The 25,626-nt window shown below is 40.7% G+C and overlaps 1 protein-coding gene across 1 annotated transcript in view; it reads right to left on the bottom strand.

The window, feature by feature from the left end:
* Positions 1-23,656, bottom strand: part of LOC121389414 (protein unc-93 homolog A-like) — a 90,401-nt gene extending 66,745 nt beyond the window's left edge. Inside the window, exon 1 of the mRNA XM_041521033.1 lies at positions 21,837-23,656. Coding sequence (XP_041376967.1) covers positions 21,837-22,838 — 1,002 coding nt within the window. The 5' untranslated portion in view covers positions 22,839-23,656. The remainder of the gene's footprint in view (positions 1-21,836) is intronic.
* Between the last annotated feature and the right edge of the window lie 1,970 nt (positions 23,657-25,626).

Genomic DNA, 25,626 nt, shown 5'->3' with positions numbered 1-25,626 from the left:
CAGCAGCAGCAGTAGTAGTAGTGGAAGTAGTAGTAGTAGTAGAAGTAGTAGTAGTGGAAGTAGAAGTAGTAGTAGTAGTAGTAGTAGTAGTAGTAGTAGTAGTAGTAGCAGTAGCAGTAGTAGTAGTGGAAGTAGAAGTAGTAGTAGAAGTAGACGTATTAGTAGTGGTAGTGGACGTAGTAGTAGTAATAGTGGAAGTAGTAGTGGAAGTAGTGGTAGTAGTAGTATTGGACGTAGTAGTAGTAGTAGTAGTAGTAGCAGTGGAAATAGTAGTAGTAGTGGACGTCGTAGTAGTAGTGGACGTAGCAGTAGTAGTAGTAGTAGTAGTAGTAGTAGTAGTAGTAGTAGTAGTAGTAGCAGTAGTAGTAGTAGTAGTAGCAGTAGTAGTAGTAGTAGTAGTAGTAGTAGTACGGTAATGCAGTATTCGCGGAGAATGAACTAAGGGACAAAATAAGAGTACGAGTACGACCGTGGACACATTGACCACCTGTTCATGTAAACATAGTAGATTAAATTTCAATTAGCTTTTGGTGTCGCATTTTTTAACTTACAATTTTCAATCTGTTGCTGTTTTAACAATATTTGCCTATGGGCCTAAAACATTCACTGAAGATGGCAAATTTTCATATAGTAATGGGTGTGAAATATCCACGTTACAGTCCCATACTGTTTATTTATATGGTACCGGTCTCGGTGGCGTCGTGGTTAGGCCATCGGTCTACAGGCTGGTAGGTACTGGGTTCGGATCCCAGTCGAGGCATGGGATTTTAAATCCAGAAACCGACTCCAAACCCTGAGTGAGTACTCCGCAAGGCTCGATGGGTAGGTGTAAACCACTTGCACCGACCAGTGATCCATAACTAGTTTAACAAAGGCCATGGTTTGTGCTATCCTGTCTGTGGGAAGCGCAAATAAAAGATCCCTTGCTGCTAATCGGAAAGAGTAGCCCATGTAGTGGCGACAGCGGGTTACCCCTCAAAATCTGTGTGGTCCTTAACCATATGTCTGACGCCATATAACCATAAATAAAATGTGTTGAGTGCGTCGTTAAATAAAACATTTCTTTCTTTCTTTTATTTATATGGTGGACTTATTTTGTCTCCCCACCATGCTGTACAAGTCAAAATGGCCAACGTATCTGGTGGCAGTGACGAAATCAATTATTTATCCTGTAATACTTTTATTTTGAAAGGTTTATTTCGCGATTTCATAAAGTGGCCCGCCAGACGATTCATACTCCGGTGTTCTTGCATCCTCCGCCTGGTGATATTTCTCTTTTGACGTGTCACAACTGTCTTGTCGGCTCCAAATGAACCCAACGATTAACACGGTACCCCCACGATAATAAACCATCATTTCTCAGTGCGCCGTTATTGGAAATCTTCGTAAAGTAATACTTGAGGAACATTTTTCATGGGTCCCTGTTTAACTGCAGCTGTCACGCTATTCCTAACAGACTGAACAAAACACGTAAATCGCAAAAACCAATCAACAGAATTTGTCTTTATATTAGCTTAACAACTGGTGTAATAAAGGCTGACTAACACACGTAAATCGCAAAAACCAATTAACAGAATGTGTCTGTATATTAGCTTACCAAATGGTGTAACAAAGGCTGACTAAAACACGTACATCGCAAAAACTAATTAATAGAATTTGTCTTTATATTAGCTTACCAACTGGTGTAACAAAGGCTGACTAAAACACGTAAATCGCAAAAACCAATTAAAGGGACATTCCTGAGCATTGTAAGATGTTTCTGACTAATAAAATATTTTTACGATTAAACTTAAATATTAAATATATTTTCTGGCTTAAAATATCAGTGTCTGTATATTCAATGTGTTTCTGGTCGTCTTAATATTTGTAAGAAGCCTAAACTGGATTCTGTATTCAAATAATAGTTTGATATCCAATAGCCGATGTATTTTTCGTGCTTGGGTGTCGTTAAACATTCATTCATTCATTCAAATAATTTCGTACGTACGAAAAAAAACAATATTTTAGGAAATAAGATTAAATTTAACCTAGTCCAAATATTAGAACGATCAGAAACACGTTTAATATACAGCCACTAATATTTTATGCAGAAAAATATATTTGATATGTAATAACAATCGTTAAAAAGTCTCTGATAGTCGATAACATTTTAAAACGTGCAGCAAACTCGTAAATCGCAAAAACCAATTAACAGAATTTGTCTTTATATTAGCTTACCAACTGGTGTAATAAAGGCTGACTAAAACACGTAAATCGCAGAAACCAATTAATAGAATGTGTTTGTATATTAGCTTAACAACTGCTTAACAAAAGGATGACTAAAACACGTAAATCGTAATAATAATAATAATAATAATAATAATAATAATAATAATAATGAAAATTAACAGAATTGGTCTCTATCTTATTTTAATATTGAATACATAGGACATTAATAAATCAATGTGGTCCAGTGATGCTGTCAAAGAAAACGAAATTTAATATATTAACTTATGACGTAAAGCAAACTGTTCAAGTTGATCGCACGACTTTCCGGTTTGGATGACTTACTGATAACGTGCGCTGGCCAGAACCCAGGGCTCTAGGGCCGTACCTAGTCCAAAACAACTAGAGGGGTCGTCAAAACATTTAAATAAAATTAAACTTTGTTTGTTTGATGACACCACTTGAGCACAGTCGTGGTGAGTCAAAACAGAATCGGGATGCCTTAAAACATCTCCAACTTGACAAACAGACCCCCAAAAGAACCCATTTTGTGTATTTTTGGTAGCAACTGCCTACCTATCTCCCCCAGGGGCGGATTTAGGATTTTTTAAAAGAGGGGTCACAAATTTCTAAAAAGAGCAAGTTTAGTAGATCAAAGGTAAGTGAGCCGAGCTTCCAAAGGGACCAACATCTGTAGGAGGGGGTTCGAGTGAATGCCCTGGGCCCCGTTCCACGACGCGATCTTAGCCCTAAGATCACCTTAAGTGCATAGCTACCTTATGCACTAAGGTGATCTTAGTGCTAAGATCGCGTCGTGGAACGGGGCCCAGGACAATGTTGAAATGAGGATGCTTGGAGACGCGGTTTCCGACCAATTTAGAGTCGTGTATTTTGGGTGATTCATTTGTTTTAAACGTCATTAAAAGAGGCTCTTCAAACAGGACCCCTGTGACAAACACCCCCCTGAATCCGCCTGTGGATGACTATCAGGAAGACTAACCAAGTAGAGTGGTCAATAAATAGCGCGACAAAGCCAGGTGTAATTGGTTGTGTGTCAGACAAAAGGATGGGAATGGTGATTGATTAGCGACGAGCACGGCTCGAAACCGCCATTATCTTTTACGTTATTGCAGCGCGTATGCACTTAAGGGTCAAATCGAAGTGGATCTCTCATGATTTTTTTTTTTCGTTTTCACTTCCTTTCTTTTTTTTTTTTTTTTTTGCTCCATACCTATAATGCTTGGTGCACACTTACCGACTCGATTGTCGAAGACTTCAAAAGTACGCCTTCACACACCAGTCGATGTGACTGTCTAGCCGGCATGACGAAAGTTCCACTGGACAGTGACGTCAGATGAAGACTTTTCCTGCATACACATACCGATTAACGGTAGGTGTGCGCCAAGCATTAGTTATTAAATATGGCGTCCGTGGTATTGTGGTTAAGCTATCGGCTGATAGGTACTGGGTTCGCCTCCTAGTACCGGCTCCCACCCAGAGTGGGTTTTAACTATTAAAGGCATATTGTCACAGAGAAATAAGGTCCTTAAATCTGTAACAGTATGCCTTTAAGAGGGTAAGTGTATATATATATATATATATATATATATATATATATATATAAGGCCACTACACCGACTTCTCACTCACTAACCACCAATTCACTGTCCTGGACAGGCAGTCCAGATAGTTGAGGTGTGTGTCCAGGATAGCGTACTTGAATCTTAATTGGATTATAAGCACGAAAATAAGTTGAATTAAATGAATATGTGTGCTCTACACCAGATCCTTACAACTATTCCAAATATTGGATCGAAGAATACTACGAAAATTCTTGAAACGATTTTAACATACATGTAAAGGTTTTCATACTCTGGATTTGATGCGCTAAAATTTGTCTTCATTAATTAATGAAATTAGCTCACATACACCAAAAAAAAAAAAATCTTCATCGAAGGGAACGTTCAGTCCGCGCTTTATACCATCCGGTATGACGTAGGTTGAAACCAAGAGCTCAGTCGTACTTCAAAACGTGTATGCTGTCTGGACAAAATTGCACTGGGGTGGGGGGTTGCTGGAGGGTATGTTTAAGTGGAGTGGTAAATTCTAGATGACAAGTGAGGAAGATGAAACGTCCGTGCATGTCATCTTGGTATGAACTATTCCTTAACGAGACACCCGATTTCAACAAACAGTTGATACTTCCGACTCGTAGTCTGTAGAGGAAACCCGCTACATTTTTTTAATTAGTATAAAGCGATCTTTTATATGCACTTTCCCACAGACAGGACAACACATAACGTCTACGACCTTTGATACACCACTCACGGATGCTGGTTGGAACGGGAAGAAACCCAATCTATTAAGCCAGTCCGATTTCTAGGACTAAAACACACGCTGTTAATAAAAATGTTCTTTATAAAAACTAAATAATTAAATTTATGAAACGGGTGGAGAGTGATACGATGTTGAAACCATGAGGAAAACCATCATAAAAATATCATAAAGGATAATTGGATTTGAATGAACAAAAGAAATGAATGACTACAAAAGGGGCAGATAACCCACAGGAGATAACTTGTGATAAAAGTAAAATATAAGATCATTTCATCTTCATTCACATAGTATAATACTATTTAATAATTAGAAATCTGGCTAAATTACATTCAACCGGCCTCGGTGGTTTATGATTAAACCATCGGCCTTATGGCTGGTAGGTATTGGGTTCGCACACCGGCACTGGCTGCCATGTAAAGAGAGTCTCAGTGACTCAGTGTAAGACTACTAAGTCGACTTCTCTTTCACCAACCACTAACATTTAAGCACCAACTCCATGTTTCGGGCAAACAGCCACAATAGCTAAAGTGTGTGACCAGGATATCATACTTGAACTGTTATTGGATATAAGCACTAAAATATATTGAAATGAAAATGAATTAAGACACGTATGTTTTAATCGTCATTATTATTATCACCATCATCATCATCATCATCATCATCATCATCAACATCACTATCAGTATCATCATCATCATCCTCACCACCGCCACCACCATCATCATCATCATCATCATCACCATCATCATCATCATCATCATCATCATCACCATCATCATCATCATCATCATCACCATCATCATCATCATCATCATCACCATCATCATCATCACTTTGTGACCCGTGTGATATATATATAAGAGAGAGAGAGAGAGAGAGAGAGAGAGAGAGAGAGAGAGAGAGAGAGAGAGAGAGAGAGAGAGAGAGAGAGAGAGAGAGAGTTTACGGGTGAGATGATGGTGACGTATGCGTCAGGTGGTAATTCCTGCTCCTGTGCTGGGATGGTTTGGGGTCATTGAAGGCATTCGGGTGCAGGGTTCGAATTTTGCCACCGCAGGAAAGTGCCATGATTCCCCCCCCCCCCCCCCTTAAGGCTCATATAGAGTAGGTGCGTTTTTTTGCTTGCGTTTTGGGCATATACTACACCATATACGCATTTTTCATTGCTGCTTTCCACATGTGTTTTGCAGACGCATGCATTTAGTCTAGACGCTCTCATTGAAAGGGCGGGACGTAGCCCAGTGGTACAGCGCTCGCTTGATGCGCGGTCGGTGTGGGATCGATCCCCGTCGGTGGGCCCATTGGGCTATTTCTCGTTCCAGCCAGTGCACCACGACTGGTATATCAAAGGCCGTGGTATTTGCCACCCTGTCTGTGGGATGGTGCATATAAAAGATCCCATGTTGCTAATAGAAAAGAGTAGCCCTCTCTTAATATCTGTGTGGTCCTTGACCATGTGTCTGACAACATATAACCGTAAATAAAATGTGTTGAGTGCGTCGTTAAATAAAATATGTTTTTCTTTCTTTCTCTCGTTGAATCTAAAAGTATGGGGTTTTTTTTAGCCGGACCGCACGCATACACCGCATCCAGTTTGTATGAGCCTTTACATGCCGTTGTGCCTACAAATATTCGACGTTGTGGACGGTAAGAAGAATACCACAGAGCCCTGTCTGGTTTGTCACCTTACCCTTCTCATACGCCTCATGTTGCACAGGTATCCTTAATTGCGAAAAAATAATAAAAGGTTGCCAGAGAACTGACGGTTTGGCGAAACAATTTGCAGACGTTTTGTATCTCGAGTTTTAGTTAGCTAAACATGCCTGCAACACGTTTTTGCCTTGGTATTCCTCCAACATGCTTTGGTGCCCTAACTGTGGCGAATCTAAAAATTAAAATTCCTGGATGTTTTTGGGTTTTTTGTGGGGGTTTTTGTTGTATGATTCATTGGTTTGGTTTGGTTTGTTGCTGTTGCTGTTGCTGTTGTTGTTGTTGTTGTCTTTTTGTTAAAAATAATGTCGAATTATTTATATTTTATTTTACAAGTTGAAAACAAAAACACTGTGTCCTTTCATTCATTCATTCGTACTTATTTTCGTGCTTATATCCTTTTCACTGGGAACTTTAGAGGTTTGTATCGGTAACTAGGTAAATGTCTATATTCTGGTTGGGGGTTGGTTACAATTGTTAATGTGACTTTTCAATGTGAGACTGTGAGATTGATATGTAGTAACTGTTTATTTTGTTTGTTTTCTTTGTTAATCTAATCTTAGTTAATGAACCCAGTATATATAAGCACGCTGTACTGGACACACACACCTCAGCTATCTGGGCTGTCTGTCCAGGACTGAGGGTTAGTCGTTAGTGAGAGACAAGTCGGTATAGAGGCCTCACACCTACCCACCGAGTAGTTAAACTCGATCTGGGTGGGAGTCGGTACCGGGAGTCGAACCCAGTACCTACCAGCCTTATGCACGATGGCTTAACCACGACACCACCGAGTGTCACATCGTCTCCACAGACCTTCTCCTTTCATACCTGTCGAAATGCGATCATTTTCTGAATTAGCAATTAACGTAATGTAAAGTCTGCGGTCCCATCATTTGTTTATTCAGCAAACCTAAAGTGCCGATATTTTCTCTGATTATCCGTGCATCCGTGCGTGCGGCCATCCGTCATGAAGCGATAAATCTTTGACAAATCGGCTTAGTTAGATCTCAGACCAACCTCGTTATGTTTTAGACACGATCAATCGTCATCATGTTTTTTATGACCAGTTACATAGGGAGAGGGGGGTTCAGGCGGGGAGCAGCTAGAAGGGGGAGGGGGCTATACATTGTTTTGTATAGCAGTAAGGCTGTGTGTGTGTGTGTGTGTGTGTGTGTGTGTGAGAGAGAGAGAGAGAGAGAGAGAGAGAGAGAGAGAGAGAGAGAGAGAGAGAGAGAGAGAGAGAGAGAGAGGTCGCCATCTTAGTTACATAACACAGAAATAGCTATATATACGGCGACCGAGTACATAGAGACTCGTCTAATATAAGCTGGCAATCTACACAGCGGTCATATTTTGTTTCGTGAAAGGCCAGTTTAAGGCCACCATACCCCATCTGAACTCTCCCGTGATAAACACGTTTTACATTTAGTATAATAATAATATTTATGATAGTCTTTTAAAGTTACAGTCTCTGGTTACCATATTATAACATCATGCACAAATATGAAATACAAGCTCAAATGCACTTTTAAAAACTCGTGTTGAACGGAGATCGTCAAAAGTATACGCTCGATTCGTCGCCTGTGCCGCCATTGCTCGGCAAAGCACAAACGACAGTTTCAGTTAACACGTGCGTTTGCCGATTTCAAATTGTAGGGTTCGTCTCAAAAAATGAAATTAGAAATCTTGCGCTGTACGAAGAACGTTCGGTTGAGGACACGGTACTAGAGTCTTTCGTTAAAACCGGTTTGATCTTGACAACGTATTATCGATAATCGCACCTTCCTATTTAAGAATTAATATTTTATAAAGTGTTAGTAGAACTTTCAAAGTTTAGTTTGTATACTAGTAACACATTGATCATGTATATATATTTTTTAATAAAATATACTAAAGTAGACAATGAACGTTTTCACTTCTTAATTTTACGTGTGTTAAAATCGACAAATTCAAATAAATATTATTTCGCTTGGAAAGGGTAAAGTTAGGTTTTTTGTTTAACGACATCAATGTTACAGCATATTGATTTAATAATCATCTGATATTGGATGTCAAACATTTGGTAATTTTGACATATAATCTTAGAGAGGAATCGGGTGCATGTGCAGGGGGAGGGTATTGGAGGTCGAAACCCTGACCTGCTCAAGCTAAAACATCGGAGGTGGGGGGGGGGGGGGGGGGGCATGGCCCCATATAAACATCGCTCAACACAGTCTATAACCCCAACCCCGTATTTCCAAAAAACCACCTTTGTAGGTCTAAGTACTGAATAAAAATAACATATAGTGTTGAAAATGTTACGTAAATCGAACACAACACCCTCTTCCTCTACCTCTAGAGCATTACGTAATTATTAACACTCCCTTACATGTAACGCGTATGCCAACCGCTGGCCACCGTCAAAATTTCAAGGCAAATCCCCCACCAACCCCTGGAAGGGTGTTGTACCATACCTCTATGGATATAAATATGTTTTGGAGATATGAGACGACCCCTCAATCAAGACAGTTAAATTTGTTCAAAATCACGCCTGCGCAAATCACGTAAAGTCCCAGTTCTACTGGCGTCCCGCTAAATGAAGAAAAACAAAGCTGGCCATTGCGTTTGTAGTTGACCTAGATAATTTACATAAGCGAGAAATGCGAAACTATAGCGATGTGGTAGACCTTTTATGTACCAAACAGAACTGAACCATCTATTCTATATGCTTAAATGATAAAAATATTCCAGGGACTGCAGCTTTAACAGTTTTAACAGACTCTTATAACTCCATTGGAGTGGCTTGTGTATTTTATTGCTGTATTATTGTCTTATTATTGTTGAACTCTGTTTTATTTTTTAATCTGTACACAGGTTGAGACGTAAATAAAGAACTTGTCTGTCTGTCTGTCTGTGTGTCTGTAATCCTGGAAACACAGTTTTGATCACCCGAGGCCTCACATAATTACGCTGCTGTTAGCCGGGCACGCCATAATGGTGGTCTCGTGCAAATTCGCGCGACTTGTAACAGTTAAAGCCGGTGTTTCCCGACAAGAGAATGGAATTGCGTTTCTCATGAAATTGCCCAATTCCTCTGTCGATTCCCTAGCAGACTATTTTATTATAGCTTAATTCAGAAGATGAGATACGCCAGCAAGAGTTAACTTTGTCAACTTAATCATCTGCAATTAAGCTTCTAACTGCGCCGATGTAAGAGGGGTGCATAATGACATCCACCCACGCACCCTCGTGCCCGTATTCGCAAAATGTGACATGCGCTGCCATGGTAACATGTTTCAAATAACAGAGCCTTTTTTTGTGTTTTTGACAACTGAAAAATTACATATTAAAAGTATTTTGTTGTTTAGGATGTCAATGTCTGTATAATCTAAATGTCTTTGTAGTCGTCGTAATATTTCAGTACCTAATAATTTTGTAGGCTAGGCATGAAAAAAAAATCTATTTCAAATATAAATCTGCTTATAACACGAAATCTGATTGGCTAATCAAATTCATTTTCAGCAGTAAAACCAGCATTGTTGTTTGTAAATATTTCCGTGTTTATATCGAATTATGGTTTAAGTACGCTCTCCTGGTCATACATCTCATCTGCCTGGGCTGTCTGTTAGTGTGTGTGATCTTACACCTCCCCGATAAGTCGTTAAAACGCGATCTGCGAACGCGAACCCAGTACCTACCAACCTTAAGTATGATTGTTTAATAACACCACTGGATCAGGTAAAATGGGCATAGTCTTGATTTTATATTGGGGGGGGGGGGGGCAACCACTTTTTGGGAGGGCTAACCACACTGTCTAGGAGTCTTGTTATGGGGCAACAGGAAAATATAAAATGTGGTGGGAAGAAAATGTGTGGTGTTTGAAGTTATGGGCATTCTCCAAGAGTACATTAACATATTCATGCATTACCTCTTGGTGTTTAGTTGCACATACATATTTTTAAGAATTGTCGACTTTGAAAGTTTTCTGAAACAAACTGTATTGTTTTTTCTTTAAACTTTATTGCCTAAAATTTCTATTTATAAGGGTTCGAGTGACGTCAGGTGTGTGACGCTGATAAGAATGTGAATGAAATAAATAATGGCAATTCGTTTTAATTCAATTCAATTTAGTTCAGTTCAGTTAAGTTCAGTTCAGATGCAGTTGCAATTCCAATTCCAATTCCAATTCCATTTCCATTTCCATTTAATTCAATTCAATTCAGTACACTGCAATGCAATGCAATTCAATTCAATTCAGTTCAGTTCAGTTCAGTTCAGTTCAGTTCAGTTCAGTTCAATGCAATGCAATATATATATTGTAAAGTTGTTTTGTTCTCATGGCTGAAAAGCATACGAAATTGATCTGAGTTGAATTGAATTTGCACTGATTTGAATTTAATTATATATATATATATATATATATATATATATATATATATATATATATAACAAAATAGTGAACTACATGTTTATACAAACATTTACTGTGAAACACCTTAACATGACATGACAGTAGATCTCAGTTAAACAAGTCGTAAAACAAAGAAAGAAAGAAAGACATTTATTTTATTTAACGACTCACTCAGCACATTTTATTAACGGTTATATGTCGTCAGACATATGGTTAAGGACCACACATATATTCAGAGAGGAAACTCGCTGTCGCCACTTCATGGGCTACTCTTTCATCTAAGCAGCAAGGGATCTTTTATATGCACCATCCCACAGACAGGGTAGTACATACCACGGCCTTTTGATATACCAGTCGTGGTGCACTGGCTGGAACGAGAAATAGCCCAATGGGCCCACCGACGGGGATCGACCCCACACTGACTGCGCATCGAGCGAACGCTGTACCACTTGGCTACGTCTCGCCCCAAGTCGTGAAACAAATGCACTACACAGTGGTCTCATTTGCACACCGCACCACTCACAGATCGATGGGATGAAGGAACTGTTTTCTATCGATGATGATCTAGAGCCGACCCCTGTCTTCGATTTATTGACTCTCCCAATCAGCGTTTGCTGCACTCACTGAGGACACTCCAACGAAACGTACAGATCTCAAATTAGGCAGGCCAGTTTCGTGGTGCTGTGTTTACGAGGGGGCGGCATTTAGATGCTAAATTTTTGGGCCTCGCTCATAACTGGAAAAGCCTCTAAAATATCAGCAATATTATACAGAATCATGATATGTGAAACTATTAATCATGGATATAGATGTAAATGGTTAATTAAGATAAAAGATACCCTAAACATGTTAGGCTTGGGAAATTATTGGTTAAATCAAAATATTACAAGTAAGAAAGCATTTACTCATATTGTAAGTCAAAGACTACAAGATCAGTATATACAAGCTTGGAATGATAATTTAAATTCATATCCGAAATGTTCCACATACAGAATTTTCAAATCGACTCTTTCATGCGAACATTATCTTCTATATTTACCTGAAACACTGCGAACAATATATTGTCGATTCAGGACTTGTAATCACTATCTACCGATTGAAACTGGCCGATGGCAAAATATCGATAGACAAGAACGAAAATGTCCTCTCTGTAACACCACTTTAGGTGATGAATATCATTATTTATTTCAGTGTACATATTTCTCAAATGAAAGATTCATATATCTAAAAAAAAAATATTATGATAGACCCAACACTTATAAATTCTGTCAATTATTTAATTCGAAAAAGCTATCAACAACAAAGAAATTATGTATGTTCCTAAATATGATTAACTCTGTTCTCAAAAAGATCTATACAGCATAATTATAGATAATACGTAATGCTTAACATCTAAAGTATACTACTGCTTATTATACCTATTGTGTATTATGTGTATATCATGTGTGTGTGTGTATGTGTGTGTGTGTGTGTGTGTGTGTGTGTGTGTGTGTATATATATATATATATATATATATATATATATATATATATATATATATATATATACACACACAAAGAAACAAGTTTAGCACCCCCTGTATTTTTCACAATGACTTGTCTTACGAGGTTTGGCGTTGAAAGCCTGATAACATAACCTCGGAAAAACAATGTGTTTTGCAAGAATACATCTTTGACAGTAAGAAAACATAAGAAGTGTTTCAAATTTTGAAATTTTAATCATGATTCTGAGAAGAATTCCAATATGCTGTATTTGAGCCAAAAACTGAGGCACAATAAGTATGGAGGTGCAGAGTCAGAAACAAAAGTCAGCATCATGATTGATGATAACAAATGTCATTTGAAGTTCACAGATGACATTCATGACACAAATCATCAATAGCGGGTAAACCCACCACGTGCCCGGATGACAGCTTCCACCCTTTGTCTCATCCCTCCAGTAAGTCGTCTGATCTGCTGCACGGGCAACTGCTGCCATTCTCAATGATGAGCCGCTTCTAATTGTGCCAGAGTCTGTACAGGTGGGGTCAGTGCCTGTACTCAACGCCCCCAAGATGTCCCAAACATGCTCTAGTGGGTTTAGGTCAGGACTCATGGCCGGCCAGGGCATGGTCGTCACAGCTTCAGTTTGGAGTAAAACTGTTACTACTCGGGAACGATGTGGCCTAGCTTTGTCATCCATGTACAGAGGTCTGGTGGGGAATGGATGGTTGTCAAAATGCGGCACAACAATTGGTTGCAGGACATTACGAATGTACCGATCACCATTGAGGTTGCCTTGGATGGTGACAAGATCCAGCTTACAATCATGTGATAGGCAACCCCAAACCATTACTGAACCTCCACCATACAAGGTCATAGGTCGTATGTTCCTGGGTGTGTAGGCAGCATTTGTATACCTCCAAACTCTCAATCGGCCATCTGTGACATGGAGCAGGAACCGGCTTTCGTCGAACCAATGGACTCTTCGCCAGGACCTCAGATTCCAACCTCTCCGGGCCAAACACCACGCTAAATTGAGTCTCTCATGATGATCAGCAAGAAAGGGACGCTTGATGACCCTTCTGGCCTTCAATCCCACAAATTTCAGACGATTCCTCACTGTTCTGGCTGACATCCGTCTATTGGGTAACCATTGGCTCTTCAGAACAGGAGACATAGCAAAGGGTTGACGACGTATGAGCCGAAGCAGGGCCCTGTCCTCGTGTTGTGACGTCAGCCGCGGTCTCTCTGACCGTGGGAGATCCTTTACAGCATTGGTATGCCCGTGTTTTCGTATCAGTCTGCTGATTATGGTGTAATGATACCCCAGTTGACGTCCTATACTTTTGAAGGTCATGCCGGTCGCATGTATACCACTAATACACTATCTTTGGGCCTCTGATAACCATCGACGTGCCATATTCAACAATTAAACTTCAACAATGCAAGACAGTGATGTTAAATGGCAACAATTGCAGTGTATTGATACTGCATTTTGAGCAAAGCATGGGTGGCATGATGGATGTGCATGTCGTTCTGTTGTGGGACGTCACAGTTGTCATTGTACTCTCCTATTATTTCGATGGAACACCATTCTTGACATGCTTGTCACGTAATTTGCAGTTTTTACGAATGGGGCTATTTCAGTACTAATTACATCTAGGGGTGCTTAACTTTTTTCTTTGTGTATATATATATTTGTCAAGCGTTTACTGCAGCCGTCTGTATAATATGTTTGTAAACCACCTCAATGCATCACCGTTTGGTGATCTGAGTTGAATATAGTTCTGTTCAGTTCTGTTCTGTTCTGTTCTGTTTTGCGGTGCTGTGTTTACGAGGGGGCGGCATTTAGATAGTAGCTCGGTTTCGTGGTGCTGTGTTTACGAGGGGGGCGGCATTTAGATAGTAGCTCGGTTTCGCGGTGCTGTGTTTACGAGGGAGCGGCATTTAGATAGTAGCTCGGTTTCGCGGTGTTGTGTTTACGAGGGGGCGCCATTTAGATAGTAGCTCGGTTTCGCGGTGCTGTGTTTACGAGGGAGCGGCATTTAGATAGTAGCTCGGTTTCGTGGTGTGGTGTTTACGAGGGGGCGCCATTTAGATAGTAGCTCGGTTTCGTCGTGCTGTGTTTACGAGGGGGCGGCATTTAGATAGTAGCTCGGTTTCGTGGTGCTGTGTTTACGAGGGGGCGGCATTTAGATAGTAGCTGGGTTTCGTCGTGCTGTGTTTACGAGGGGGGCGGCATTTAGATAGTAGCTCGGTTTCGTCGTGCTGTGTTTACGGGGGGGGGGGGGGGGGCATTTAGATAGTAGCTCAGTTTCGTGGTGCTGTGTTTACGAGGGGGCGGCATTTAGATAGTAGCTCGGTTTCGTGGTGCTGTGTTTACGAGGGGGCGGCATTTAGATAGTAGCTGGGTTTCGTCGTGCTGTGTTTACGAGGGGGCGGCATTTAGATAGTAGCTCGGTTTCGTCGTGCTGTGTTTACGAGGGGGGGGGGGGGCATTTAGATAGTAGCTCAGTTTCGTGGTGCTGTGTTTACGAGGGGGCGGCATTTAGATAGTAGCTCGGTTTCGCGGTACTGTGTTTACGAGGGGGCGGCATTTAGATAGTAGCTCAGTTTCGTGGTTCTGTGTTTACGAGGGGGCGCCATTTAGATAGTAGCTCGCCTGATGTGCTAGTGTCGTAGGATCGAATCTCCTTGGCGGACCATTTGAGGTTTTCCCGTGCCACACAGTGTTTCACGGCTGGTATATCAAAAGCCGTTGTAAGTGCTGATCTGTCTGATTGAAAGTGCATATAAAATATCCTTTGCTGCTAATAGAATAATCTAGAGTTTACTCTGAAGACTGTTTGTCAGCATTATCAACTGTTTAACGTCCAATTGGCGATGATTAAGTGCTATTAATCTATTAATCTAGTGGTGTCGTTAAACAAAACAAACAGTGCTCAAGACGATTTGTTTGTTGATGGTAGCCTCGATGTGTAAAACCATTAATTTTGACTAGTCCCGGTGTACAACTACTAATTTCACATTTATTTTGACGAGCCCCGGTGTACGACCATTAATTTCACAGTTAGTTTGACTAGCCCCGATGTACGACCACTAATTTCACATTTATTTTGACGAGCCCCGGTGTACGACCATTAATTTCACAGTTAGTTTGACTAGCCCCGATGTACGACCACTAATTTCACATTTAGCTTGACTAGCCCCGGTGTACGACCACTAATTTCACATTTATTTTGACGAGCCCCGGTATACGACCTCTAATTTCACAGTTAGTTTGACTAGCCCCGGTGTACGACCACTAATTCACATTTAGTTTGACTAGCCCCGGTGTACGACCTCTAATTTCACATTTAGTTTGACTAGCCCCGGTGTACGACCACTAATTTCACATTTAGTTTGACTAGCCCCGGTGTATGACCTCTAATTTCACATTTAGTTTAACTAGAGTCGGTGTACGACCACTAATTTCAGTTAGTTTGACTAGCCCCGGTGTACGACCACTAATTTCACAGTTAGTTTGACTAGCCCCGGTGTACGACCACTAAGTTCACAGTTAGTTTGACTAGCCCCGGTGTACGACCACTAATTTCACATTTAGTTTGACTAGCCCCGGTGTACGAACACTAATTTCACATTTAGTTTGACTAGCCCCGGTTTACAACCTCTAATTTCACATTTAGCTTGACTAGCCCCGGTGTACGACCACTAATTTCACATTTAGTTTGACTAGCCCCGGTGTACGACCACTAATTTCACATTTAGTTTGACTAGCCCCGGTGTATGACCTCTAATTTCACATTTAGTTTAACTAGAGTCGGTGTACGACCACTAATTTCAGTTAGTTTGACTAGCCCCGGTGTACGACCACTAATTTCACAGTTAGTTTGACTAGCCCCGGTGTACGACCACTAAGTTCACAGTTAGTTTGACTAGCCCCGGTGTACGACCACTAATTTCACATTTAGTTTGACTAGCCCCGGTGTACGAACACTAATTTTACATTTAGTTTGACTAGCATTGGTGTAAAGAACACTAAGTGTATATCCAGTATGGTTTAGCCTCGGTATAAGACCATTGATTTTACACCCACTTTCACTAGCCTCAATGTAAGACCATACGTTTTACGTTTTACATCCAGTTTAACTAACGTTGGTGTTAGATCACTAATATCACATTCAGTTTGACTAGTATTGGTGTAAGACCAGTAATTTTACATACCATTTCACTTGTAGTGTAAAACTACTACCTAGATCTGTTTTCCATAATACCATATTTACGAATAACACCAAATCCCACAGGAGTTCACACATTAAAGGGACATACCCTAGTTTGTAAACACTAAGGCATATATTTTACTATTATAACCATTTTTGATAACTGAAATCATACTTTACTTAGATTGTATGATTTTGATTATTAATTTCCGTATATTCGAAGTGTTTTTGGTCACCCTGGTGTTTTTAATATCACAAAATGCATTTCTCATATTTTAAAAAAACGCACGTGCGTCTGAGAAGTAACAGTTATGGAGTCGAGTTTAAGTGTATTTTTGGAGGGTATTTCACCATTTCAAAGTCACAGACTCATGTTTCACTCAGTTGTAACTTTATCCAAATGTGTTACATGTTTATAGATTAACTAAACTTAGTGTTAATTTTCACGGTTTGATACTAGGGTCTGTCCCTTTCATTGTGTCACCTGAGCACCGTTCCACGAAGCGATCTTAGCGCTAAGATCACCGTAAGTGCATAACTACTGTATGTAGAATCGGACTACAGGCTGGTAGGTACAGGGTTCGCAGCCCGGTACCGGCTTCAACCCAGAGCGAGTTCTTAAGGGCTCAGTGGGTAGGTGCAAGGCCACTACACCCTCTTCTCTCTACCTAACCACTAACCAACTAACAGACAGCCCAAATAACTGAGGTGTGTGCCCAGGACAGCGCGCTTGAACCGTAATTGGATATAAGCACGAACATAAGTTGAAATGAATGTGTGTAGGGATACGATCACTTCGTGGAACGGTGCTGTAAGAATAATTACAATTAACGTTCTTCACAACAATCGATTAATCGGCTTTCATAAATATATCATTACACTGCTAGAACCCCATCGAGAAATTAGCTAGTACAAGTATCATGAACATAAATACCACAGCACCTCAGCCATAAAATGAATCCCCAATATACACGAGCAGAAGTGGTTTGTGTTTATAATAACAGGAAGTATTCTGGACTACCTAAGTTCGAGGGGGAGGGGCGGGACATAGCCCAATGGCTATTTCTCATTCCAGCCAGTGCGCCACGACTGATATATCAAAGACCGCCGTATGTGCTGTCATGTCTGTCGGATGTTGCATATAAAATATCCTTTGTTATTAATGGACAAATGTAGCGGTTAGCGGATTAAAAAAACCCAATGTGCTCTAGTGGTGTTGTTAAACAAAACAAACTTTAACCTAAGTTCAGCATTAGTCGCCGTATGGTTTCGAAACCCTTCTCTGCTCAAGCAATTTTTTTCTGTTTTAAAATATATTTTCCGGGGGTGCATGGCTCGACCCCCATTAAACTTCGGTCACCTCCCACCTTGCCCCCCACCCCACACCGCCCACGCTATAATTCCTGCACTGGTGCCTAACCACATACAAAAAACCCCGAAAGTTATGCTAATTGCAAATGCACGTCGCACGTGTTTCAAGCACAATAGTACCCAGTAGCCTAATATTAGCTCAGTTAAAATATCACGTTTTTACTAGCCACAAAATAAACAACAACACGTTTTTAATACCAAGTCATGTTCCGTTATCTTACGTATCTTGCAAAAAGGTTTCAATGACAGATATGAAATATTTTCTGGGTTTTTTTTTTTTTTTTCGTGATTTGTGACTGCACGAATGACTCACATTCTAAAATCGTTAGTCCAGCACAAAACGTGTGTGGGGGTGGGGTGGGGGGGGGGGGGTCTTATTCTTCCAATCATTTTAAAACACTCCTGGGAGATTAAAATGTCACGTACCAAACGCTTGTTTCAGTAAAAAAAAAAAAGAAAAAAAAAAGCGAACTAATATCAGAAATGTGCTAACGGGTTTGAAAAATAAAATAATCTTTTTCTCTCTCTTTTTTCATTCCATTTTTTTATTTTGGCTCAGTGGAAGTTTTTAGAGGTTGGTGATTATTTTGTGACAAACAGTTTGACGTATCCAACGTCGCTAACGTGTAGCTGCTGAGACTATTTTAATTTTGATTCAAAGCATTTCTAGAAGCTAATTTCTACACTGACTAGACTTCAGAATACATTTGATATAATACATACTAAGACACAAAGTTAATTAATTATCCAATTAATCGATCAGTCGACCAATCAATCAATAAACCAGTCAATTTAAGAAGAAGAAGAGGAAATGTTACAATTACAATGCAACAATTGGGATTCAGGGGTGATTTATATTTTTCACGTGTGTACATGTGTGTGCGTAACTGTCAGTGCATATGTGTGTTTGATGAACGTATATGTGTAAATATTTGTCAGTAACTGTCAGTGCATATGTGTGTGTGTGATGAACGTATATGTGTAAATATTTGTGTGTTGATGTTTTCACATCTGAATGTTTGTACAGAAAAGTTAGCACACGTGCGTGTCTCGAAGGTTGTATGTGTAAATGTTTGTACGTAACTGTTAGTGTGCGTGAGTGTTTTGAAGTTTGTACTTGTAAATGTTTGTACGTGACTGTCCGTGTATGCCAGTGTTTTGGTGTTTCAACGTGTAAATATTTGTACGTAACTATCCGTGTATGTCAGTGTCTTGGTGTTTCAACGTGTAAATGTTTGCACGTAACTATCCGTGTATGTCAGTGTCTTGGTGTTTCAACGTGTAAATGTTTGTACGTATCTATCCGTGTATGTCAGTGTCTTGGTGTTTTCAACGCGTAAATATTTATACGTAACTATCCGTGTATGTCAGTGTCTTGGTGTTTCAGCGTGTAAATGTTTGTACGTATATATCCGTGTATGTCAGTGTCTTGGTGTTTTCAACGTGTAAATATTTATACGTAACTATCCGTGTATGTCAGTGTGTTGGTGTAAATATTTGTACGTAACTGCCAGTACATCTGGGTGTCTTGAAATATGCACCTGTAAATGTTTGTACGAAACTGTTAGTGCATGTGATTGATTTGAAGTGTTTACTTGTGAATGTAAATCTTAACGTTTTCATGTGTAAATATGTGTACGTAACTGTCAGTGCCTGTGAGTGTTTTTAGGTTTGAACGTATAAATATTTGTACGTAACTATCAGTTTATGTCAGTGTCATGCCATTTTCACGTGTAAAGGGACCCTCACATATCATTCGGCGTCCGCGCGATTTTTCTAATCGCAGGAGTCGCCGGGGGATTTAGAGCCCGTGGATGAATCGGGCAAATTTCATGTCTGTGACGTGTTCCCTCACATATTAGACGGGGCCCGGGCGGTGCTCTTTGAACATTGGATCGCAGTGGAGTTGTGGGTTTCCTGTCCTGGACGGAGGAGCCGGTCAAGGCCGGCTCTTGTGCCCAAGACAGGCGTGCGCTACAACAGCTTGCTCTGAATGTTCACGTAAAGCCCTATGACCTGACCTGACCTAAAGTTGTGGGGGCGGTCAGGACCAGCGGAGCGCCCGGCCGATGTTGTACAAATCGCCCGGGATCCGCGAGGGGGCCGTTAGGCTATCGTAGGGTGGCCGTGAGGGGCCCGTGAAAATCCCACGGCGCCCGGCGGATTTTTTTCCCAATAATTTTCGTTAAAATCTTCAGGCGGCCGCCAGATCACCAGTCTGCCGCCGGGCGGGGCACTAGCGACATCTTTACGAGATTGCCACGACCTAAAATCGCGCTTGGAAAATCGCAGATTTGGGAGTCAAGTTTTCACGCCTGCGGGGTTCGGGTAGCGGCCGGCCGGACGCCTCGCGAAAATGCCCTTTTTGGCCTGTTTTAGGAGTCGCGCGAACGCCGCAACCGATATGTGAGGGCCGCTTAAGTGTTTGTATATAACTGTCAGTACATGAGTCTTGATCAATGTCTGTTATATTCGTCTTACAGATGTCATCTCAAATATAATATTAAAAATTCAGATCGCCAACTGTTATATTCTTCTTACAGATGTCATCTCAAATATAATAGTAAATATTCAAGTATATAGAATAGATCGCCAACTGTTATATTCTTCTTACAGATGTCATCTCAAATATAATAGTAAATATTCAGATCGCCAACTGTTATATTCTTCTTACAGATGTCATCTCAAATATAATATTAAATATTCAGATCGCCAACTGTTATATTCTTCTTACAGATGTCATCTCAAATATAATAGTAAATATTCAGATCGCCAACTGTTATATTCTTCTTACAGATGTCATCTCAAATATAATAGTAAATATTCAAGTATATAGAATAGATCGCCAACTATTATATTCTTCTTACAGATGCCATCTCAAATATAATATTAAATATTCAGATCGCCAACTATTATATTCTTCTTACAGATGTCATCTCAAATATAATATTAAATATTCAAGTATATAGAATAGATCGCCAACTGTTATATTCTTCTTACAGATGTCATCTCAAATATAATATTAAATATTCAAGTATATAGAATAGATCGCCAACTATTATATTCTTCTTACAGATGTCATCTCAAATATAATATTAAATATTCAAGTATTATAATATTAAATATTCAGATCGCCAACTGTTATATTCTTCTTACAGATGTCATCTCAAATATAATAGTAAATATTCAAGTATATAGAATAGATCGTCAACTGTTATATTCTTCTCGTGATGTGATATTGTTCGATTTTCTTTAGACCTAATTAACAATCATGGTCACATTCAAATGTAGAGTTTGGTAAATAGACAGTATTTGGCGAGAGGCTACACTGGCATGCGACTCTGGAATTATCCATGTAATTAATCACACTTAAATGTATCGCGTGCAGAAAAGATTTTTAAAAGTTCAGTCGCCTTCTGCTTTTTATTGCCCATTTGCTTGAGAAAAAGTATTTATTAATTAATATACATCGCAGGATCGAATTCGGCTGATTTGGGTTTTCTCGTTCTAACCAGTACACCATTACTGGTCAAAGACCGTGGTATGTGCTTTCCTGTCTGTGGAAAAGTGCATATAAAAGATCCTTGCTGCATTAGGAAAGTTGTAGCGAGTTTCCTCTGATGACTACGAATCAGAATTACCAAATGTTCGACATCCAATAGCCGATGATTAATTAATCAGTGTGCTCCAGTGGTGTCGTTAAACAAAACAAACTTTATTTTTATTCATTAATATAAGTAAAGTATACAGCGATTACAGATAATAAAATTGTTTCGCTTTGTTGTGTTCAAAATGACGACGAGATGTGTTAGGTTAGTTAAGTATAGTTTCCACAAAATCGGTAACTCCTCGCCGCCCGACGCAGATTGGCACAGAATATTTTTTTATTTAAATTTTGGTTTAATGAAAAAACCCAGTCCCAGAATGTTTCCGTTGATCTGCGTCGATTACATTTGTTGTTAACATCAGACTTTACATAGGCAGTTGACGATATCTGTTGATAGGGAAAAAACACGAATTTATTAAAATGTTCTGTTTGAATTTTGCGTTAGTAAAACATATTATAGATTAGGAAAGCGAGAATGAAGCTTTAACCTGACGTGGTTGACTGATATACTAACCTTAAGGATGTCGGCTACTATAAGTCCTGTTGAAAAGCCCGTGAAGAGCGCTCCAAACCCGGCCAGAACACACTTGGGCTTGTAAGCGATCGCGCCGATTTCGCCGAGCCTTTCTTTCCAGGACGAAATCTTTTTCTTGACAAAAATGTCTGGACTCTCGAAGAATATTAGCACACTGCCCACCGCCACCACCCCGAGACACAGGTACAGCACGGTCAGAAACTGGTAGTAATTGATCGGTCCCGGCGGCTCCGAGAGTTTACGGGAAAGAACGGGAATTAACGGAAGGGTGTACGTCCACTTCTCCGACTTGAAGTGATCTCCCTTTTCCAGGTCGTGGGAAAAGTTTCCGAGCATTCTCGTCGACCAGATATCGGCGCACTTCACGTTGGAAACCGAAAGTAGGCCGGAACTCAGAAGATTGCCAAGAATCTGCGCTGAATGAATCGTGATGACGATTATCGTCTGAAACAGCCGCAGAGATCGGTCGATATCCATGGTGGACACCGCCGAGTAGTTGAGGGAGTACCCCAGTAGGGTGAGCTCCTGGATGTTCCAGAAGAGCGGCTGCGAGATCCCCAGGAGACAGGACGCAGGGATGAGGGTGTACATGGAAGGGATGACGTTCGACACGGAGTACATCACGTGAAAGATCAGCGCCACGATGAGCAGACACTTGGCGCGGAACTTCCGAACGAGGAAGTTGGACGACAGACACCCGATCACGTAGAAGCCGTACAGCGCCAACAACGACACCGTGCCCATGTGCAGCGACTGGTGGATGCTGCTCTGGAGGTTCCGCGACGGGAACACCGCGATGAAGCTGAGGAACGTCGCCGTGCACAGGATGATGAAGTTGCGCCACGTCCCGCGTCGCTTTACGTCGCACAGCAGGACGCCGCCGTAGCCACTGCTTCCGACGAGAGAATTCATGTTTATGTGTTTGTGCTTCAACAGTTCGTCCCTGAAGTGAAGTCTCGGGTGTCGGACCGCGGTCTCCATATATAGGTGTCAATCAAAATGACCTTACGTCCGCGTGGTTAAAAATCCACTCACAGCCAAGCCTATTACTAGCAACGCCATTTGCGAAGGGGCAGTCGTAGAAAAATATCCATGGAGATGAACAAGCTTATGAGACGGCGTCGCTGATTGGTCGGGCGGCGTGGCCGCGGTGCCTTCTGTCTGAGCTCATCGTTCACAGAGCGCGGCAAAGCGATGTTGTCTCCACCGCGGCTATCGACTTTCAGTGAACAGAATTCGTTTGGTCTTCTCGTAATCTCGTTTCTGAAAAAGATTACTAAGAAATTGGTTACTAATGGCCGCAAATTGATCAAACATTCAATTTGCTAAGCGCTCGCAGGAATTTTTGATACAAACGTTTTGGTCGCAGCAGTCAAATACTAACAGATTACAGAGGTGTGGTGTTGTAGTTGTTATTGCTGCTGCATGCTGTGGCAGTCGTTGTGATCGTTGTTGTTGTTATTGCTGTTGTTGTGGTTGTTCCTGTTGTTGTTGTTATTGCTGTTGTGGTTGTTGATGTTGTGGTTATTGTTGTTGTTGCACTAGATTAGCTATATAATGTACTGGTACGCGAATGAACGGCAGAAAGAGCATGTGAAGGTAAAGGGATTTATCGATCGGCGTTTTTGTCGATCTGTCTTGTCATACACTATAGTCAGGCGTACTTATATTTAGCGTTTAAATCGCGACTGCAACGGCGCGTATGGATTTTGTAGTGCAGAAACCGTGCCAGTCTGTATACGGTAACGTCGTTGCATGTTATATGCGTTATAACACTAACCTAGTTTTAAAAATTAATGAACATTATTCACAATTATCTCGGGACAAGAATAGGCGGAGCTCTTGCCTGAAGTACGATGGTTTGCAGGATCGATCGACTGCGATGGACACGTGTTTGTCCTTATCCCAACCAGTACCCCATGACTGATGTTTCAAAGGCCGTGGGATGTACTGTCCTGCCTAACAGAAGGGGTATGTAAAAGATCCCTTGATCCTGTTTTGCTGGAGTAGACTTTGATGAAGCAGTAGTGGAATGTAGATCTTAGTGAACAATTAAAATAGTGTTTACATGGACTGAGGAGGCGCCTTTTATATATATATATATATATATATATATATATATATATATATATATATATATGTATCTACCCTGGCCACCAGGCGGCGCTGGTAACTTGGGTCCATATTTGAAAATGTTCAAAATGGGTTGAGTGCACAATTCAAACAATTGCATGTTAGCTGCCCCACTATAAGCAACATCCATGGGTCATAAACATGTAAATAAAAATAGTTTGATTTGTTATGACAATACAAACAAGCATGCTATGTAGAAAGCACTGCCCTCTCCCTAACTATGAAGATAATGCAATGCCTTACTCAGTTGCCCCCTCCCCGCCCCACTCAATCGCTGTCATCTTCTGACTCCTACGAATAATGCTTCATAATTGGTCGTGGTATGTACTATCCTGTCTTTTACATGGGATGGTGCATATAAAAGATCCCTTGCTTCTAACTGACAGGCCAGATAGCTAAGGAGTGTGCCCAGAACGGTGTGCTTGAACCTTATTTGGATTTAAGCACGAAAATACGTATAAATGAATACATATATAATCGAAAAGACTAGCCCATGGTGTGGCAGCAGCGGATTTCCTCTCTCATTATATGTGTGGTCCTTAAAAATAAATCCGACGCCATATAATCGTAATTATCATCCGACAATGCTTCCTGTGACCTGATAACCCCTACCTGATAATTGGAAATGTTATTGTGTCACTGCCTGATAACCCCTACACGATAATTCGAAATGTTATTGTGCCACTGCCTGATAACCCCTACACGATAATTCGAAATGTTATTGTGCCACTGTACGATAACCCCTACACGATAATTCGAAGTGTTATTGTGTCACTGTACGATAACCCCTACACGATAATTCGAAATGTTATTGTGCCACTGCCTGATAACCCCTACACGATAATTCGAAGTGTTATTGTGTCACTGTACGATAACCCCTACACGATAATTCGAAATGTTATTGTGCCACTGCCTGATAACTCTCTCTCTCTCTCTCTCTCTCTCTCTCTCTCTCTCTCTCTCTCTCTCTCTCTCTCTCTCTCTCTCTCTCTCTCTCTCTCGACCAACATTCCTTTCTTTTTAATTACTATAATAAAAATTAAAATATCTCAGATGCATCATGGGATGCGAACCCAGTGCCTATGTGTCTTGAACTCGACATATTCAGTGTGGTACCGTAGTCTGGTTTGGGGGGGGGGGGGGGGGGTGTTTTTTTCGTTTTTCGTTTTTTGTGTGTTTAATGTTAATCTTACGAGTCACAGCAAATATTTTCTATACATATTAAACAGTTGACCGTAAGCGACAGTCTGGCTATACGTTAAGGTGCGTTCACACTCTGCGAACTATTGTAACGAAAAGCAAGATGTAGTTGGGGAACGATTACGCTCATTGAGAACTGAGGGCTGTTTCTCAGCTTTATCTTGTTGTTAGCAGCTAGTATGTTGAAGACAGGGGTGCGTGGTGTTACCGGTGTACCCATATATTAGAATTCGAAATGTAAATAAATAGAGGCTATTTCATCGGGGTTTTCGAATAGGATTTTTGGAATAGAATGGAATGGAAAAGGTCTTAACGTGCACATTCAGAGCAAGCTGTTGTAGCGCACGCATATCTTGGGCACAAGAGCCGGCCTCGGCCGGCTCATCAGTCCAGGACAGGAACGGGTGGGAAGGGTGAAGGAGGGGCCGCCTGCACT

Source organism: Gigantopelta aegis, chromosome 14 (genome assembly GCF_016097555.1).
Source record: "Gigantopelta aegis isolate Gae_Host chromosome 14, Gae_host_genome, whole genome shotgun sequence".
Taxonomy (NCBI): domain Eukaryota; kingdom Metazoa; phylum Mollusca; class Gastropoda; order Neomphalida; family Peltospiridae; genus Gigantopelta; species Gigantopelta aegis.
This window is presented reverse-complemented; position numbering and strand designations above follow the sequence as displayed.